Source organism: Mastacembelus armatus, chromosome 11 (assembly GCF_900324485.2).
Source record: "Mastacembelus armatus chromosome 11, fMasArm1.2, whole genome shotgun sequence".
NCBI classification, from domain to species: domain Eukaryota; kingdom Metazoa; phylum Chordata; class Actinopteri; order Synbranchiformes; family Mastacembelidae; genus Mastacembelus; species Mastacembelus armatus.
In genome coordinates, this window is record NC_046643.1 from 14,122,278 (window position 1) to 14,142,357 (window position 20,080).

The following is a 20,080-nucleotide window of genomic DNA, read 5'->3' on the forward strand; positions in this document are numbered from 1 at the left end:
AGTTGGCGTCACAGCACCTGTCAGACCAACCTCGGGGCAAAATGGCCTCAAGTGTCACTTCAGTGTGTCCTGAATTGAACCACTACCCAACATGCAGGAAACACGTTTGCATAAACTAATCAGTGGCATTCAGAGGATACAGTTAATCAAAGTCAGTGGGATGTCTCGGCTTATAGAGTTCGACTTTAATTACAAAGCATTTAATGCAATTATATTCATGAATGTACAGATCCCTCCATTTCACAGAGATGATAAATCAACCAATTTATTTTACAATGCTACATGAATTTTTAAATGACTTACACATATTTTAACTATATTCCATATTTTTGGTGGTGTAATTTTTCTTGTTCCACATGTAGGATTTTGCCATCTGTCAATGTCATTGTTATTGTCTTTGCTAATTTGTGTCATTTTATTTTTGCTTAGAAATGCCACATTAAATGTAGTGTTAGTCTATTTTGTTTTCTTCTTCTTCTCCTTTCGGCTGCTCCCTTCAGGGGTCGCCACAGCGAATCATCTGCCTCCATTTAACCCTATCCTCTGTATCCTCCTCACCCACACCAACTATCCTCATGTCCTCCTTCACTACATCCAAGAACCTCCTCTTTGGTCTTCCTCTAGGCCTCCTTCCTGGCAGCTCTAACCTCAGCATCCTTTTACCAATGTATTCACTGTCCCTCCTCTGAACATGTCCAAACCATCTCAATCTGGCTTCCCTGGCTTTTTCTCCAAAACATCTAACATGAGCTGTCCCTCTGATGTCCTCATTCCTGATCCTATCCATCCTCATCACTCCCAGAGAGAACCTCAACATCTTCAGCTCTGCTACCTCCAGCTCTGCCTCCTGTCTTTTTCTCAGTGCCACTGTCTCTAAACCAGACAACATAGCTGGTCTCTCCACTGTCTTGTCCACCTTTCCTTTCATTCTTGCTGACACTCTTTTGTCACACATCACACCTGACACTTTCCTCCACCTGTTCCAACCTGCTTGCACACGTCTCTGCACTTCTTTTCCACACTCTCCGTTGCTCTGGACTGTTGATCCTAGTTAAAAATCCTACTTAAAATCCTCCACCTTCTTCACCTCTGCTCCCTGTAACCTCACTGTTCTACTTGAGTCCCTCTCATTTACACAGATATACTCTGTTTTCAGCTTCATTCCTCTCCTTTCCAGAGCAAACCTCCACCTCTCTAGATTTTGACTCCACCTGCTCCCTGCTAGTCTATTTTGTTTTCTAAATGCCTAATATTTCGGTTACACTCTCTGTCGATGAAAAGGTGAACAAATTCACTATGAGCATAAGTTTAATTAACGTTTTAAAACAGGAAATGTCCCTTTTTAAACATGAAATAAAGCGAACTCTCCACTCTCTCACCCAGAACTACAAAACTACAATCAAGTCTGACGGCGGTGCGAGTCGAAGAACAACCAATAGCATTCCTGCACCAGATCACGTGTCATCGCTGGCCAATTAGGTTGTAGCAGGATAAGCTCATGGTGGGTTGCTTCCTTCACAATCAGCTGTAGACTGAAATGGTGTCGTCGTGGTACGTTTTGTCGGGGTTTTTAACTGTTTAGATACAATATTTATTTGTCAGTTTGCTTATGGGACAACACCTAGAAACGTAGCCTTTCTGTAGTTTTACTTAAACGGGATGAAAAGGTTTAAGAGGAAGAAACAAAACGCCGGTGCTGGAGTGAATGGGAATGGGTCTGTTACAAGAGGTAAGTTAGCCAGGTAGAGCTTAGTAAACATACAACACACAGCAGAGCTAGTTTTTTTCCCCATCAAAACCAGCTTGTATTTCTGTGGCCCTGCTGTTCTCTGACAGACAGAAACATGAGCAGTCTTGACTATGTGGCAAAATGTCAGTGAACTTACCACGTTGACTGCAGCCAGCTGACAGACTGTTTCCCAGCCTGCATCCACTTTAGCCTGTCAACTTCATTGGAGACTTCTGGAAAACCTGCAAATTATCCTGTTTTTTATGGAGTCAGAACAAAATATTCACCACTGGATGTTTGTAAAGCCATTAAAACTTTTTGAGTCTTTTTTTTTTTTTTTTTTTTTTTAGCCAAACTCACTGCATAGCATTTACACGTGATCACATCTGTGACTCACTGAGATCAGCCTGTTTTTGAGTTGGTGTGGTATTGTTTGCATGAGGGGAAACGAAACGAAACGAAAACACCTAAAATCATTTCTATCTAATGCACATTATGTAGAACAGAAGGGGAAAGTAAAAATAGTAAGTTTTTATATGAAAGTCATAGTTCAGATGTGTATAAAAATGATACATGAATGTACCATGATTTAATGCAGTTATTTCTTCCTGTACCATTTAAAGGTTTTTGATTTTATGTCATTCAGTCAGTCAAAACTAATCTTAGTTGCAGTCTTATTTTTTAATGTGTTGATTTTTGAAAATTGTCAGCTTCTCCTCTAACCTTTCTTGATCTCTTTTCTAACTCGATGTCTTTACTCTCATTTTTATTTCTTTTCCTTCGTGTGTGTTTCTGTGTCTCCCTTCCAATTTTTCTTGATGCACTTTCTTCCTCTGTATAACTGACACTATCTTATGGCTCTGTCTTCTATTGATTTCTCAAATATTTTTTTCCCACCTGCTGCTCCTCTTCTGTCCACCTCTTTCAATCTGTATTTATTTTCTCTCTCTGTTTTACAGAACCAGACTGTGGGAGGAAACAGAAGTTGGCCGAGATTCATCAGGCCCTGATGAGGTTTGGATCCACTGCACCCGTTGATTTAAATTACATGTTTACACTGAAGTGCTGATACATTAATTTTAAGTATAGTGTTCTAGTGGAGAAATACTACTGAGAAATAGGTCCCTTGAACACAACTCACTGGGTATTAATACCCTACATACAATGGCCTCACTCCTCAGTCACTTGCCAAAAAAAAATACCCATATTTTTAGACTCCTTGTACTAATGTCTCCATTAGGCCACAGGGTGTGTTTTCACAACTGGGAATACTTCTCCCTCTGCTCATCTAATATACTCTTTCACAATTATAAGGTATGCACACAGACAGTGACCTTCAACAGTCCATACTTAGCAAATTTCACACATGAAGATTACTCGCACGTGCCCAGAGGAATACTGTGATGAGGATCATTTAGTGACACGAGACATGTGGGACTAGATGGAAAATGGCACAGGAAGCCCATTCAACCTAGGACACAAGGACACATATCACGCTGCTGTCAGTGCAGGACAGACGCCTCAGTGTCAGGCAGATGTGGAGAGAATAAGTTAGTTGAACAGAAGTTAATTTCTATTAGAAACACATGAGTATTTAAAGACATAAGCAGATATTTTTGCTTTTTGATTGGAACAGTAACCAGGAATGAGAACATTGTAGTGTATAGACTTTATAGTACTGCATTACACTGAATACTGTCTTATATGGCCATTTTTAATGTACAGTGATCCAGTGGACATTGAGACCCTAAGGAAAGCAGCAGCCAGTAAGGGAGGACTGCTCACTGATGAAGTGAGGAGGAAAGTCTGGCCCAAACTACTAAATATCAATTTGTATAATCTACCACATAAACCTGGTCAGTGATTTATTGATACTGATTTTTATTGATTGTACTAGATATTACTACTACTACTTTTAATACCAGTTATAATAAGAACATTTTTGTTTTGCAGGTCGAGATGTGAGAGAGCACCACAAAGACTACAACCAGGTAGTCCTAGATGTCAGGAGGTCCATGAAGCGGTTCCCTAAAGGTCTGTGTTTGTGTTTTATCTCTAAAGATAGCAGCATAGCTCAGGCTGCCATTTATCAGCCGGTACCCCCGTACGTTCAGCAACATGCAGATATCTGGCAAGGCTTAATAATTAATAAATTGTGTAAAGGCGGCACCAGGGAAGCCTTTTGTGTCTCAAGACAACCTGTGCTGACAGCCAATAACACAAAGTTAGGAAAACAGAGAAAAGTTTCTTATCTAGCTGTGAGGCTGTCAGGTTAATCCCATTTAATTGTGTTGTTGACTATTTAAACTTTCCTGCCAGTAGGAAGTGGCTAAAGAATCAAATATGAAAAACTGAGAAAATGCAGGGTATAAAGGAAAGCTGGACAGGGACAGAGATTCTCATTTTTTATTCTCTACCTATTAACTGATTTGAAAGTATTTTGCTCTTGAAATGTAAAGTTACATGGTGTGTTTCTGCGAAGTTTCTGATAATGGCTGAGAGAACTTGCTGCTCTCTCCATGTTTAACATTATGTTTTAACATTCAATATTGTATGTGATTGAATGTGGTGACCCTTGGCTCTCCCTCAGGCATGCCAGCCACAGAGAGAGGGGTGTTACAGGAGCAGCTGATCGACATTATACTGGAGGTTTTGAAACATAACCCTCAGCTCCACTACTACCAGGGCTACCATGATGTAGCTGTCACTCTGCTGCTGGTAGTTGGGGAGCGGATGGCCATCGCCATGCTGGACACACTGTCTAATTATCACCTCAGGTTGTGTATTTTTCATGATGTAGAATATTATGTTAATGAACCTTTACCGGTTATTTTGTGTATATAAACCTATATTGTCTTCATATTTAAAAATTATAATCAAAATGGTAATTATTGTTTTAATTTCTCTGTCTGTCTTTTGTCTGTAGGGATTTCATGGATCCTACCATGGACAGCACCAAACACATTTTAAACTACCTGATGCCTATACTGGAACAAGTCGATACAGAGTTACATGACTTCATGATCAGGTACACGCACACGCGCGCACACACACACACACACACACACACACACACACACACACACACACACACACACACACACACACACACACACACACACACACACACACACACACACAAAATTTGAAAAATGTGGTGTTGCTGCTACCAGTGGATACTAGTGCCTACTAATGTTTAATTTTTCAAAATAAAACCCTAAGTGCTTTTTTTTGTAGCACTGAACACAGCTTTAGTTGTAAGAGCAAAGCAGTTTTTTTTTTTTTTAAGTGCAACTTATTTTAAGTCACATAGGACTTCCTAAATGATGGCACTGTAATTTCAGTAATAACCACCAGAGGGCATTTGAGTGTTTCCCATTTTAACTTTCCAGTGAGACAAAATGCTGAATGTTATATGATTAAATTGAAACAAAAAGAAAATTCATCAGCAGTAATCTCATTGTGTGGCACTAGTGACAGATGGCCCAACAGCTGTTTAGAAGACTTTAAAGTCCCATCAAGGTGTGCACCACATTTACCTTTATTTGTGCTGTACTGTAGTAAAATCAGTCAAAAATGATTTATTGAAAAACTGTTTATACAGTTTTAGTTGAATAAAACATCAACAGTAAGCATCTTATAATACAACCAGTTACTGTAGGTTAATGTGTGTGTGTGTGTGTGTGGCTACTGTACCTTTGCTGTTTTGTTGCCTGTTCATAATTGATGCTACATTGGCAACCTCGAAGTTCGCGCGCAAACACAAAAACCCCAATATTTCGCTGACAGAAAAATGGCTGAGTCTTCAGCCACCTGTCACAAAGGAATTGATTATGGCTAAGCTGTCATTATGTGACCTCACTTTGAAAGTCATGTGATAACAAATATGAACCCTGTCTTCATTCAAAGATAGTCTGTAGCATCAGATTGTTGTCCACTACCTCCTGATCAATGATTTTGATGACACCATAGTTAAAACATTAAGGATTAATTGGAATCTTGATTGGTATTTATTTAGACATAGTCCACTGACCATAAACTGCCTTGCAGCCAACTGTTAGTTTTCATTAAATTCAATACAGTATGAAAGAGAAATTCTATGTTGAGCCAATTTTTTGATTTTTGCAAGTTCATTTTCATATTAATATGAAACCACTGGATGCCTGGAAGACAGGAAACAGATCTAATGGATGCTTTTAGTCATATATCATCTTTATTTGCACTTTTATTTATTTTGTTATTTTCTGTTTATGTGATTGGCCTTTAAGATGGCAATGCTGGTTCTCTTGGTCAAAACGCACTTAAAGAGTGGTTATCTTAAGGTTAAATTGATGGGAAAATTGGCAATTCAAGCTTATTTTCAGAGTGCATTATGTAATGCAGATATAATTCATTAAAATGAAATGTAAATGAAACATAAGCCAACATTGAAAACGAAATTAAAATAAGTAAATTAAATAGTAAACTAAGAAAAGAAAAACAATTTTTTTTTATTTTTACCTTTGTTTGTGTGCTCACACTTTCTTTTAGAGCGGAGGTGGGAACTATCTTTGCCCTGTCCTGGCTCATCACCTGGTACGGCCACGTCCTCTCAGAGTTCAGAGACACCCTCAGACTCTACGACTTCTTCTTGGCCTCCCACCCACTGATGCCCATCTACCTCGCTGCTACGGTAAGAGTGAGGGAAATTAACTACAATGAGGTTTTTTTGTTTTTTTTTCAGTAATTCAGGGTGCTCATACATGAATACATGCTGTCCCATACACACAGTGAGGCACAGCACTGTGAAGTCACTGGGCTAGTTAATTAGATACCTCTTTATGAAAAGATGAGAAAGCGGGTGGTACAGAGAAGTGGAGGGAGAGATGCAAAAAAAGAAGGAAAAGGATGACGACTGCATTAGGAACAGAATGACAAGGGGGGACTGGTTGGTGTTTTACTGAAAAGGAGAGAGAAAAAGGACAAGCTTTTTTTTTATATATATTTGACTTTTTTGTGTTCTGCTGCACTGGCATCTGGTAGCATCTTCTGTCTTCTGCCTGCTTTCATACTTAGTGCTTGGAACAAATGTTTCCTGCTGGAGCATGGATGTGTGCATGTGGGTTTGTTGAAATGATGTTTTCTGTTGGTGTATGTGCATGTCTGCTTGTTTTTATTTTCATATTAGTTTGTGTATGAAGAAGAGGCCTTTTTACTGAAGGGTTTTGTGCATGTTTATTAGTGTGCATAATTGTGCACATTTTGCTTGTTTGCAGTTGAGAATATTTGCGTTTGCGTGTGTGTGCGTGTGTGTGTAGGGGCTGGGCAGAGGGAAAGCTCTGTTTGAAGTGTATGAAACAACAAAGCAGAATGTAGTTCATGTTTCCTCCAAGGCTTGGTGCAATGCTCAGCATGGGGTGTTAACTCTTCATCTGCCATTTTTACTTTCCAGTACTCGTTCTGCCTCATTAATAGAACTGGAACAAGCTAATATATAATATGTAGACTCAAATTCATGTTTCACCAGAAGTAATATTTCTGGCTTAAAGGTTAAACCCATCTTCTTGTTTTCCTCAGATTGTGTTGCACAGGGAAAAGGAGGTGAAGAAGACAGAGTGTGATATGGCTATGGTCCATCACCTCCTCTCCCGTATCCCCCAGGACCTCCCGTATGAAGTTCTGATTGGCCAGTCCCAGTACCTGTTTGACCAGTACCCTCCGTCGTTACTAGCCAAACAGGCAGCTCTACAGTCTCGCAGGAGGTGAGGGGACAACTACTGCAATCCAGCTATCTATTAATTAACTATACCCATAACAATGTGAAGGGTCACCAGGGAGCTGGAGCCAATCCCAGCTGATACTGGTCAAGAGGCAGGGTACAGCCTGGACAGATCACCAGTCCTTCACAGGGCTGACACACAGGGACAAACACTCATATTCACACACATGGACAGCGTAGCGTCACCAATTAACCAAACCCCAAAATGCATGTCATCAGACAGTTATCAAAAATTGTCAGGTGTTAGTATCAGTTATTTGACTAATTGCTCCTGTGCTTTCACTTTTTTTGTTTTTTTGGTGGACAATAATTTCAGCAGAACACGTCTCAAATGTGTATCAGTACAGATTGTGTGACATAATTGCTACAGTAACCAAGAGGGGGTGCTATAAAACATATCAAGACAGGTGCTTTCACACAGAGTCCATTCTTCCATTTACTGTGTGTGTGTGTGTGTGTGTGTGTGTGTGTGTGTGTGTGTGTGTGTGTGTGTGTGTGTGTGTGTGTGTGTGTGTGTGTGTGTGTGTGTGTGTGTGTGTGTGTGTGTGTGTGTGTGTGTGTGTGTGTGTGACCAATTTTTCACTTTTTTTTTTTTTTTTTTTTATTACAGCAGGAAAACAATAGGGACCCAAGTGCACAACCTTTCTCTCTCTGTGCCTATAGCCCATTAGTCTCTCTCTCCCTGTCGGTGTCCTTCGTTTCAGCTTACAGTTATTGTTCAGGGCAGGAAGTTACATCACTGAAGCCTTGACTGACTCATACTGAAAGATACTGATGTTCTATAATGCATAGTTTTCTGTACACAAGTGCTACTGAGTAAGCATTTCTCTCAAGTTCTCTCCCTCTCTGCCCCATCTGTCTTTATCTGTCAGTTTATGCATCCATCCATCTCTTCATGTCATTCCTCTTCCTCTTGTTCATTCTTTAGGTTAGACCTGACTCTGTTCAATGACTAACTCCTTTTGATCCTTTCCTTCTTCTCTTTTCTGTCTTCAGTCTTTCCATCAGCACCTTCCAGGCTTTTCAACTGTCCACCCTCCATCAGAGGCCGGACTCCGTTCTTCAACGCCTCACCAAGGCCCAGGGCTCCACCACCTCCAGACACGGTAAAAATAGTACTCAATAGTAATCCTATTAGTAACTCTGTAAAAAGACTCCAACCATACAGAATCTTCTGTAGATGATTGAAGAAAACGTGAAATCTTGTTCGATACTCTCTGGAGTTAGGGAAAATATTCCTGTGAGATTGAATAACAAATATTTCTACTCAACCGCAGTTGCTGGATCCACAGTTCCTCACATTTTTTTTGCCTCCTTACATGGAATGCAATTAATCAAAACAAGGCAACGGTAAATATGTCATCCCTCCACAAATGCTGCTCCCCCTTGGGCCAATCAATAACAAATAAACAAATGTTGTAGCACTCCCATCAGACCAATCAAGTGCAAGTTTAAATATGCCGGAACAGAACAAAGAGATGTGTTATTCCCACAGGTTTTGTAAAAATCTGATCAGTGCTGTCTGACATTGTCTATGATGAACAGGCAATCAGAAATATCTTGTTGTATTCCCCTCAGGCCAAAGAGTGTAATATTAAAATTGATACACATCATTCCCTGCAGTTTCATTAAAATTCAATTTGCAGCATCCAAGATGAAGTGCATAATAAACAGACAGAGGGCCGATCTATAGCACCTTCTGATTTCACTGTGGAAAAAGATGAATGTGAGTAAACAGGTCTGATAGACAAGCTGGTGTCTAAATGTTGGACAAATTATTGAGTAATATTGTGTGACTAAAATAAATCAACCCGTTTAGTTAAAGGACGTTTAACGTTTCATAAGGTATTCATAGAAAATGATAAATGTGTACAAACTGGACACATTGGAAACAAGACAAGCACTGGTGCATGCATGCTTTTTGTTAAGGATCCTTTAACAAGGATTTCAGTATATTGTGTAATAATCTACTCTTGTTTACCCGGCCTTATTACCGAGCAATCGTAACTGAGAATCGTGATTTGACCTCTTGGCTTGGAGCAGCAAAACACACTGACATGGCTGTTAGGTGTGGTTACACGGAGAGTAAAGGTCATGGTGGATGACTTGTTGTTTTATACTTATTGCATTCTGATATTTTGACGCCTCCTTGTCTTTGCTCCTAGTGTTTGTACCTTCCTTGACTTCCTTTTTGTTTTCAGTGCCTAAACAAAACGAACTTAATCCTCCTTTTGTTGGGCATTATGAATCCTCTTGATCCCTCCATTCCCCTGTTCCTCGCAGTCTGACCCCTCCTTGTTCTATGCTTGTAGCTTCTCGACACTCGGGCCTGGAAGCAGCTTTGCCCCGGGATCGAGGCCAGCTGTGGGGGAAGGGGAACAGGATGGTGAAGATGGCAGTGTGGGGTCTGTCCGCTACGCTTGGGGCGGCTGTGTTCGCTGTGGCTCAGACAGCAATGGACTGGGGACCTGAGGTGTTACTTCAACTGTTTTGACTTGGTTTAGACTGTTAGAGACACACTCACATAAAGACACCAGGCAGACACCTGCTGTCATGACGGATCAACAATATCCAAGCATACATACACATACACAGACTATGACGACTTGAAGCTTTGGGGGTGGTGTAGTAAAGCAGGAGGATGGCAGTTATCAGGTCAGTTGTTTGGTGCCAAACAGGTTGTTGTTACTCAGCCACAATGAACATATGTTAACCACTACTCAGCCTCAGGATGCATGTGAAAATGTGTGAACAATTATATGTGTATTATGTTTCTGAGTGTGTATACCAGACCACAAGTGAGCATTGATGGTTAACGGCCCCTGGGCCAGTGACTATTAACTCTTCTTATGGGAAAGTTAATCAAATGATGATAAAAATGCAGACTGGAGATGAAAGAGATGACCACAGAGAGAATAGAAATGATTGCAGAAGACATAAACTGACAACAAAGAGATGCAAAATGACCACAGGGACAAGAAGAATCGTAAAACTACCAAAGAGACACAAAGGGACCATAAAGAAATGTAAAATGCCCCAAAAAACAACAAGGAGATTAAAAATAGCCACAAAGAGGCACAAAATGACCACAGGAGTGAGTGCAGAGTGTGCAACATTTTAAATATCTGTTCCTACGGTCTCATTGTGTCATTATCCATTCGTCCATGCATGTGAAACACTAACACCTCTTGCTCTTTCAAGATGTTGCTCAGATATTTCTATTGTTGTTCCATTCTACTTGTGTCCCTTTGTGTTTCCTGACAGCCGATTGTTTTGCTGATAATTTGATAATAGGCTGTGACGTTTTCCGTTTCTGTTGAAAGTGTTTTAACGTGCATGTTGGATCAGCAGCCATATCTGAGAGCCAAGAGTGCCAGTAGCCGGCACGATGACACTGGAATACAAATTATTAAAGAGTGGTGTTTTCTGCTGAAAGCTTCTAGTTATGAGCAAAAGAGGAGAGTGGGAGAGAAAGAGGGGGTGATGGAGGGAGAGATTTTGCCTGCAAGCTTTGTATTAATTGCTTTACTTCAGGTGTCAGCGAGTAACATTTACAGTAGAGTTTGACACTCAAAACAAGCCTTTGCTGCAGCAAAATGTGAACATTGCACAGGGTTAGCATGCAGAGCTCAATGCCAGCATTGGGGCTTTTGCAGATGCATTTTGCAGGAAGGATTGAAATCCATATTTTTTTAATGTTATTTTTATATATTTTGTAGCTATTTTCTGGCTCTTGTGACCCACCACTGCTGAATGAAAATGGGGAAGACACCATTACTTTTACAGTCTTAAAATATTTAGCAGGGTTGTGCTAACATCTAACCTGAATAGTCATCAGAAGAGCTACAGTACACATACTCCATCAACATCATATATGTCTTCAGCTTTTTACAGCTCAAAAATGGCTTTATAGCTTAGTGCTATTTATTTTATCCTATGTAATAGAAATTGTGGTTTTATTCTGATATTTGTTATCAGACATACAGTAGATATTTTAATACAGGCTGCTTCCACTTGAGGTACAGATATGTACAGAACACAGATTTATTTATTTTTTTTCCCAAACAGCAGTGCACGCTCTGTTTGTCGACTTGTGTTCTGAAACATTTATCAGCTACTACTACTCAGCAAGCTGCTGCATCTGTTAACACAACTCTAATGAAGTCACAACAATCTCCCAACAATCATCAGATGTGTCACATCTTCACACATTTGCAGTCGGCCCTGTTGATTTCAGTTGTATATCACATTCAACTGGTGCGTGGTCTGTTGAGTGCCAAATTACACTACACAGAAGTGTAGCAGGTCAAGCGCAAACAAGATAAGAAAATGACAGGCTCTGGTAAGACTGTAATGGGTTAGGTTAATTGAGTAGCTAACAGGCCATTCAGTGAGTTGAATAGGAGCACTGGTGATACTGTCAGTTTGTGTGAAATTGACTGAAAGATTCTCATTCAGCCACTTTAATAGAACGCCAAATCATGTTCACCTACACAGTGACAGGTGACTAAGTGAGATGGTGGTTGTTGTTCACCAAATGAAACAATACTTTTGTTTGTCCATAGTGACGAAATGTAGTGTGCAAGTGTGTTTATGCTGACAGACAGAGATATATAAAATGTTAGCTTTAGTCACAGGTCACTTTCTTTTTTTTCTTATAACATCGTTTATGTATTTATTTATTTTTTGTCTTTGTGCTTTGTGTGCATTGTAATTTCATCTTAAAACAGCAACAATCTGATTGGCCTTTAAATTGATGGCTGAATATCAATTGGAAGGTGTAAATGTCTATTTAAAGTAACTTAATACTGATTATTACAGTCGGTAATTTTTCACAGTATGTGGCTTGATATCCTGATTATCCTAATTTATACCGCGCTCATTCTGCAGTGAAGTTTGCTCTCTCACTATTTGCTGTACTTTTAATGTGTTTGTATGTAAATGTACATCTGTGGTGCTTGGAAAGAGGCAATATGAAACCTTTTATCAATAAAAAGCACTTTGCTTACCTTTGATTAGATGCCTAAGACAAAAGTATGCAGAGAAAAACCCGTTGGCCAGGGTCTGTGATCTTCCAACAGACGTCAGGATGCTACTGTGGGCCATGTGCAGTCTTAGATACACACATACTCATGCAGGGTGAGAGTGGTGGTGATGCCAGATCCTAATGAGGATTTAATTCCTGCCTCTGGCTCTTGGCGTGTTTAAGACATTTTCTCCCTGTCTTTTTATGCATTTTTTTTTTTTTTTTCCCTTATACTGGTACAACAGCAACACCTGCTCTGGTCTCAGTCTGGCAGATGCATCAGATGAAAAATGATTGAAGAGTGTTCTGAGTGAAAACACAGCAAAGTTTAAAAGAAATAAGAATATTAGGCTGTTGCTGTTGTGTAGATTACAAACTTGGCTGCAAATTGTTTCACACGGCCGTAAAATCCATGAAACAGAACTTGGAAAATTTTTATGAGTAGACACAAAAAGACGATACGTAATTTCATTCAGCTGTAGGGCAGTGTTTTGCTCTTATTGATTGTCTCTGAGATGTGTTAAATATTTTATATTTAATCATTTTTTAATTTTATCTTCCTTTCAATTCATCAGCTTACATTTCTAAAGATTTTTAAGCTAGTTGCACATTACGTACTAACCACTCGTTGGAATTGTTTTGCCAAAAACAAAAATTTTGATCTTTTTTGTTTCTGAATGTCATAAATGATAAATGTACAGCCATTGAATGAAAATCTGTTTTCTTAAAAAAAAAAAAAAAAAAAAAATTACCTCTCAGGAATTAAACTTTTTAATCAGTGTTGGTGCGATGTACACAAAGGATCAGATTTAAATGATCAAAACAACATTTTCTGCAAATCAAAAATATCAACAAATAATAAATTTGACACCAAATTATGAACTCTCAGGAGTGTGATGAACAGCCTAATGTCAAACTCCAGTGAGTTTCTGTTCAGCCTCTAATGATGCTGTGTCCTCCCCTCAGGTCCTAAATTCCTCAAAAGACTTGATGACACCAAATGCTTCTGAGAAATGCAGGTGCAAATGCGCTTGTTTTACTTTTCAAGGAGAATTTTAGTGCATATTTCTTATGATAAATATTTGACACAAATTTGCTCAAACAGCTGCCTGGACTATCCTCATTTTTTTCAGATGGTTTTCCTCTTTGTGAAGAGACAGAGCCCTTAGATAACAGAGTAGTGTCAGCACTACACAGTCTGATCTGAAGAATCCTACAGCTGTTAGTGTCTCTGCACACGCTTACAGAAGACTCTTCTTGTATGTGTACTGTAGAGCCGTTGTCTTTTCAGGGGCTGTTATACTGGCTTCCTTGTAGAAATGAGGTCAGAAACGTGTTTTTGTGTGTGTGAAGAGGGGACAAAGCTGCACATCTGTTGGTCTCACCCCCAGGGAGATCAGACAGAAAGTCGAGTGTTAAAGAAGAGTGAGCGTTGAAATGAAGGATAAAGAGGAGGAAAGATATGTACTGTAGAAAAAGACATCTGGTGGATGTGTTCAAGGTAGCAGAGAGGTAGTTGAGGTCTTCCAGTGTGTGCTGAAGCACACACTCCTTTGAGGATTTCTAATGATCTAAATGGAGGTGAGTGTGGGTCTGATCAGAGAGGAGAGCAGATGTGGAAAGGGATGTTTTGAATTTATACTCTAAGCCTTCTGGACATGATCTGGCCCTAAATTAAACACTAAGTGATGGCCAAAATCCCTCAATCTGTGCTTGACACGTACATTTTCTTTGGAACCTTCATCTCTTGCTTGTAGGTGCTCACCCTAAACATCACAGAAGCTTTTCACATCGGATCCTTTGTTGGTAAATGAAACCATTGATTCTGGCTTTCTGTGAGGTTGCATAAGCCCAGCAACAATCTCTGTCTGCGTGTGTGTGTGTGTGTGTGTGTGTGTGTGTGTGTGTGTGTGTGTAGTCATGAATTGTGCTTGAGCTTAAACCACTCAAATGAAAAACAGAAAGCCACACAGTGGAGGTTGGTAGAGAAAGTAGGTGCTATTCGTGTGTGTGTGTGTGTGTGTGTGTTTGTGTGTGCGCGAGCAGAATAAAAACTGCATATCCCTGTGTGTGAGAGTCAGAGAAACATTGGCCATGCTGAGGACAACAGCTGCTCCAGGGGTCTGTCTGATGATTTTTTTTTTTTTTTTTTTTTTTCCCCTGGTGACACACACACATACACACACGTGTACTCACACAGCCTCACTAGCACCAATATCAGGAACAGCAGAACCTCTGTTTTCACTGCGGAGCCGCAGCAAAATGACTTTTATTTAAATTCATTCATAGGACTTAGTTATCCAAACACAATAAGCTCTATGTTGCCTGTGTTATTTGTGCTTTTTTTTAATTGATTGAGTTGATCGTGTCTCTGTGGTTTGCAACCCTGAAACTGTGCCAGACCTTTAATTAATAGGCCACATGGAAATGTTTCAAAAATGCATGAAAATCAGTGTTTATTATCTTGGGAAAAGTGACTTTCTGAATGATCACAGCGAGTGTTTAAGCTAGATGCTTTATGATTCCGTTACTCAGATTCTTATGGAACATTCCTTTATTTTCCACTTGGTGTACAATAATATGGAAGTGGATAAAACACCACACACACACACACACACGCTGTGTTTCTTTATATTAGTGAAGCTTCAACTTTAAAGATTCAATCTAAATGTAAAGGATAAGTCAGGTGATTTCCTATTTTTAATATTAAAAAAAATGTGTCTTTTTCCTAGATCTTCAAATCTAAGAGTGACAGTGCATTGATATAGTTCAGCATTGTGACCACATAACATTTAATTTACTTACTTTGAGCTGTAGCAGTGACAAAAGCTAATACGGGCTGGATTTTCCTGCTTAGAGCCACACAAACAAAGTCTCTTTGTATGCTGCCCTTCAGTCCGTCATGGATCACAGAACATGTCCCAAAGTGCTTTAGAGGCAACACACGTGCAGGATGTCCCTGCATGCAGATGTGACTTTACAACAACCTTGTACAGTAGATGTGTGTGAACATCCACTAGTGACTCCCACAGACTGTGACTGGTAGTAGATGTGTGGCCTTACATGCTCTGACATTGTGTGTGAACATTTCAGACGGAGCAGTATTTCAAAGTAGATCAATATATTAAGACCAAAATAGTGATAATCCACAATTACTGTAGAGTTATCAGAAGCATGTAGCAGATGTGACTTTTGCTTTCACCCTGTAACACAGCACTGTGTCATATTACTGTGAATCTCTGATAACCCTTGGGCCTCATTAGTTTAAAACATGCCCAGTTCATACAGCCCTATTAATACCTAATACTCATTACTCTGTATGTGTGTTTGGTCAGTGTCTGTCAGTTTGTCTGGACACTCGGGACTAACCTCCAGTACCTTTCACGCACACGACCTCTCGTTCTCTCGGTCCCTGGCTCCCATTCGTCCCAACCTCTGCTGACCTCACCTCTGTTTCCAGGCACAGCAGAGGAATTAGGTGGTGCCCCAGTGAGTCTGAGGAGGTTGAGATAGTTTGACACTGTGGGTTTAAGGACCTTTACTTGCTCCTTTACATAGATAAAGGTTTTGAACATTTGAAATCTCAGATAATGGGGTCCTATGTCACACACATATGTAATCTTGAAAATCTCACAGTCACGAATGTAGAAGAAGAAATATGCCTAGTGTTCATAAAGGTGACAATGTTCAGACACATAACCATTCTTCACATTTCTGTGTCCAACACTGTTGTTTTTGCAGCATATATATACATTTATGCATATAAATAATAATTCCATTAATAAGGATAAGAAGAACTTTAATAGGAGACTCAATTGGAGAGCCAGTTTTACATCTGTCCACAGGCTGTGCACCCTGGGCCACTGCAGGACATTTACAGAATGTTTTTAAAGCCACCCCAGGGACTGGGAGACCAAGTCCCAGTCATAGAAAAACCTCCCTGCAGCATGTTGCTACTACCACACTTGACTGTGAATAAACAGCATTAATGAATTAATGAGGTGCTCAGTGCCTGGTTTCCTCCATGCACACTATGTACTGCTGCCATCCCCACAAAAGAGATAGTGGGTTCTTGGTCACCTGTCTGACCTGATTACTCGCTTTGTCTTGTCTGGGTGGAGAGATCTAAGAAAAGTGTTGGTGGTTCCAGCCCTCTTCCATTTCAGTGTGATGCAGGCCACCACTCTCTTATTTGCTTTCTGCTGCAGAAACCGCTTGTATCTTTTACCAGATTTGTGCTTTGACACAATCCTGTCTTGCATATCTGTGGTTTTTGCTCTGACATATACCTTAAGCATTGCAACCTTATATAGACAGCTGTATGCCTTCCCTACTTATGTCCTGGCAATCCAATTAAGCACAGTAAGGAACGCTATTTAGTGGCAAACATTAACACAAAGAAATGGTGCATTTGTGGTTACTGTTGTCAGCCATGGATTTAGTACTCTAGTGAGTATTTTGGATTCATTCAAAATAAACTATAGTGTAGTGCTCATGTTCATGGTAATGAAGGAATATGTCAGCCAGTGCAACCGTGCAGCTCATCGATGCGTTTTTAATAGTTTTTGGACAACACTGGAGCTCTATGGCACAGGGGAGCTATATCTGGCTTTGGATAATCGGAGCATAACTGGTATTGGGATCAGTTCATTGGTGAATTTAGTTTTTCAGTGGGAATTTTTGACATTTCAAAAAAAAAAAAAATACTGCCTTTCATTTTAACAGCCCAGACTAATCTAGGTAGTCTAGTTCTATGACTCCTTTATTTATGATAAAATACATCCCACGTTTTTAATTTTTTTTTTTTTTTTGTTACAGATTCCCCAGCAAAATATAAATCCGATCTTCACTAATGTATTGAATAAATATTATGTTAGCGTGAAGGGAATTTTCTGTCCCAAGGGTTCAAAATGTCTGTTGTGTAAAAAAAAAAAAAAAAAAATTATTTTCTGACTGGTTTCATGGTGTTTAACAGCAGCTGATCTTCTGATTTCACAGTTTGGCCTTTAGTTCAAAATTTTTTCCCCTTTTTGTCCTCTAACTAATTTTAAGATGTGCCATAATTAAGTTGTGATGTCTTGTTAATCTTTCACACTTGCTCTCAGTGGTTTGGCCTGCTCAGCCTCCCATCCATATCAAGCTCACATAATCTAATTTACGCACACACACTGTAGAGAAGAGGCTAACAAGAGACGGCGAGTAAATTTTACGCTCGAATTGGATCTGTCTGTGTCAAGTGTGTGCATGCTGCAGAGAATCACATCTTCGGAGGCTGTGAAACAAGTTTTATGGTGGGAACGGATCAATCTGTCTTAAGTCACAGGGATCTATCTCATGTCCTTCATTTGAAAATGCCTGGCAGAAAAATGTGTAGAGCTGGCAAATGTCAACAAGCGTTCAGTGTGTGTGTGTCAGTGTGGGTGTCTTGTGGGTGTACTTCTACCACAGTGGGGACCCACAGGGTGACTGAGTGTGTGTCTTTTTGTGTGTGCGTGCGTGTGTGTGTGTGTGTGTGTGTGTGTGTGTGAGCAATATGAATTTGTTGGTAAATGTCAAGAAGTTGGCAGTCTAATGGTCGGGGTGACAGATGATCCATAAAGCTATAAAGTGATTGGTTCAGAGATTCTCATTCATTCTAATGCAACTGTCATGGTGAAGGAGTTTGTATGTGTAGTTTGTGTAACACAGAGCATAGAGCAAAGTAGTGCTGTTGTGTGGTTGCAGTTTAATTACATCCAGAATGGACTTGCTTTTGCATTGTCACTTCCTTCTTTCAGCTCTTCACATTAACTTGTGTTCAAACCAAGGAAGCTTTAAGGAGTAAGCCCCACCAAGTCGACCCATTTAAAGCCTTTCTTGAAGGCATTTATATAACAAACTTGTTATATAAATTGATTTCTATCATCCACATAGAATAACTCTGTTTTAAAATTTTGGAAAATGTTTCATTTTGGTTTTAAATTATGCTGTACACCAACATATATAGCAGTTCTGCATGAATTCATCCCTTAATGGAGGTGTGTTATACAGAGGTTTGTTTCATACATATATGCCGATAGAATAACATAAACACCTGTCAGGATAATGAAGTACAGGTAAATAGCAGCAAAAGCTAAAGCCTCTACAATAACCACACACACTTTAATAAAAAAAAATGAGTGAGTGTTATCACCTTTATTATAGGAGGATTTATTTCAGGTCTAGTCTATAATATTAGTCTCTAATTGGTTTTAGTTTGGTGTACCTAATAAACTGACAACTATTTGTAGTCACCAGTGGTACAGCTGTCTCAGAACATGCATTGTGCTGCTTAATGAGTTTGCACCAATCAGCTTTATAAGCATTTTTTTAATAAAGTCAAAAGCAGCAGGTGTGCCATGATACTGGTGCAGTGGCCTAAGACTTGTCTGTCGGCAGCTCTACTGTAGTGACTATTTACTGAAGCATCCTCAGCTTTCAGCAAATCTCTGAGTGATTTAGTCTCTTTTTAATGACAGCCCAGCTTTGTTAGCATGGAATCAGCCCTGGAAAAGGTGACCAAATAACACCTTTACTGCGAACATGGAGACAAGAGCTGTGATCTACTCCCTTAAAATGAGCTCCACACTCCATTAGACATCAAATGGCTGTCCACAGTGGAGCACTTTAGGAAACAGGAGGCTAAAAATCCATCTATCAAAAGACACATCAACTAGAGACATGTCAAGGCTAAGAGCTCAAAATTATTTACTGCTCCTGGTGACCAAGCAAAGGGTTGTAGTCATTTATAGAAAAGCCTTTGGGTGCTTCAGTGCTTCCAGTTTCATCACTTTAACTCCTTTATAAACCACATTCAGCTCGACTGCAAAACAAATTATGTGTTTTGTGTGAGAGCCCCAAATCTAATCTCTTGGTTCAGTAGTTGTGCTACACTGGTCATCTAGCTGTGTGACACCAGGATGCTTTAAGCTGTCTGCAATAGGGCAGAGAGAACAGAAAACAACCTGCAAAGGTCCAGTTTTAGGTGTCAGCTCTGTCACAAACTGACAAGAGATGGCAGAGGATAGAACATTAAGCCCCAGGACAGGAGGGGACCTGGATAAGATCTATCAAACACCAGTCTTTTCACTGGCAGAAGGGGAAATGCAAATTATTTCTTCACATGCAAGGAAGTCACTGTTATCATTGTACTAACAGGATTGTGTGTGTGTCTTTGTGCGTGTGCATCTGTGTGTGTCTTTGTGCGTGTGTGTGTGTGTGTTGTGTGTGTGCGTGCATGCATGTGTGTGTGCGTGTGTGTGGTCCAGAGCCATAAACCCTTATCCATGACCACAGATTATGTTAGAAATAAGTGGGTCTGAGTGTGTGCAAGTCAATGTTTGATTACGCTGTCACAGCTCTGGGTGTGACATTACTTGAAATGCCTTTTCAATCTCATTCCACCGCAGATCCTCTCAGAGTTGGAATTGACTGTCAGCTTAAGTTGCCTTCCACCATATATTTAAATGTTTCTGTTTACAGCTTTTTTAAAATGAAAACTGACTAAATGTCCTCATATTGGAGGACAAACTCACACACACACACACAC

At 39.8% G+C, this 20,080-nt stretch overlaps 1 protein-coding gene across 2 annotated transcripts; it reads left to right on the forward strand.

Annotated features, from left to right (window-relative positions):
- Positions 1-1,484: 1,484 nt before the first annotated feature.
- Positions 1,485-12,502, forward strand: LOC113126073 (TBC1 domain family member 20). 2 transcript variants are annotated; one of them, XM_026299866.2, is made up of 10 exons: positions 1,485-1,729; positions 2,689-2,743; positions 3,455-3,585; positions 3,683-3,763; positions 4,320-4,506; positions 4,656-4,757; positions 6,260-6,401; positions 7,286-7,470; positions 8,484-8,593; positions 9,800-12,502. In XM_026299866.2, the coding sequence occupies exons 1-10, from the start codon at positions 1,660-1,662 to the stop codon at positions 9,979-9,981; spliced, it is 1,245 nt and encodes a 414-aa protein (XP_026155651.1). In that variant the 5' UTR covers positions 1,485-1,659; the 3' UTR covers positions 9,982-12,502. The 2 variants fall into 2 exon arrangements, with proteins under 2 accessions (XP_026155651.1, XP_026155652.1); XM_026299867.2 differs by lacking the exon at positions 1,485-1,729 and adding an exon at positions 2,187-2,253.
- The last annotated feature ends 7,578 nt before the right edge of the window (positions 12,503-20,080 follow it).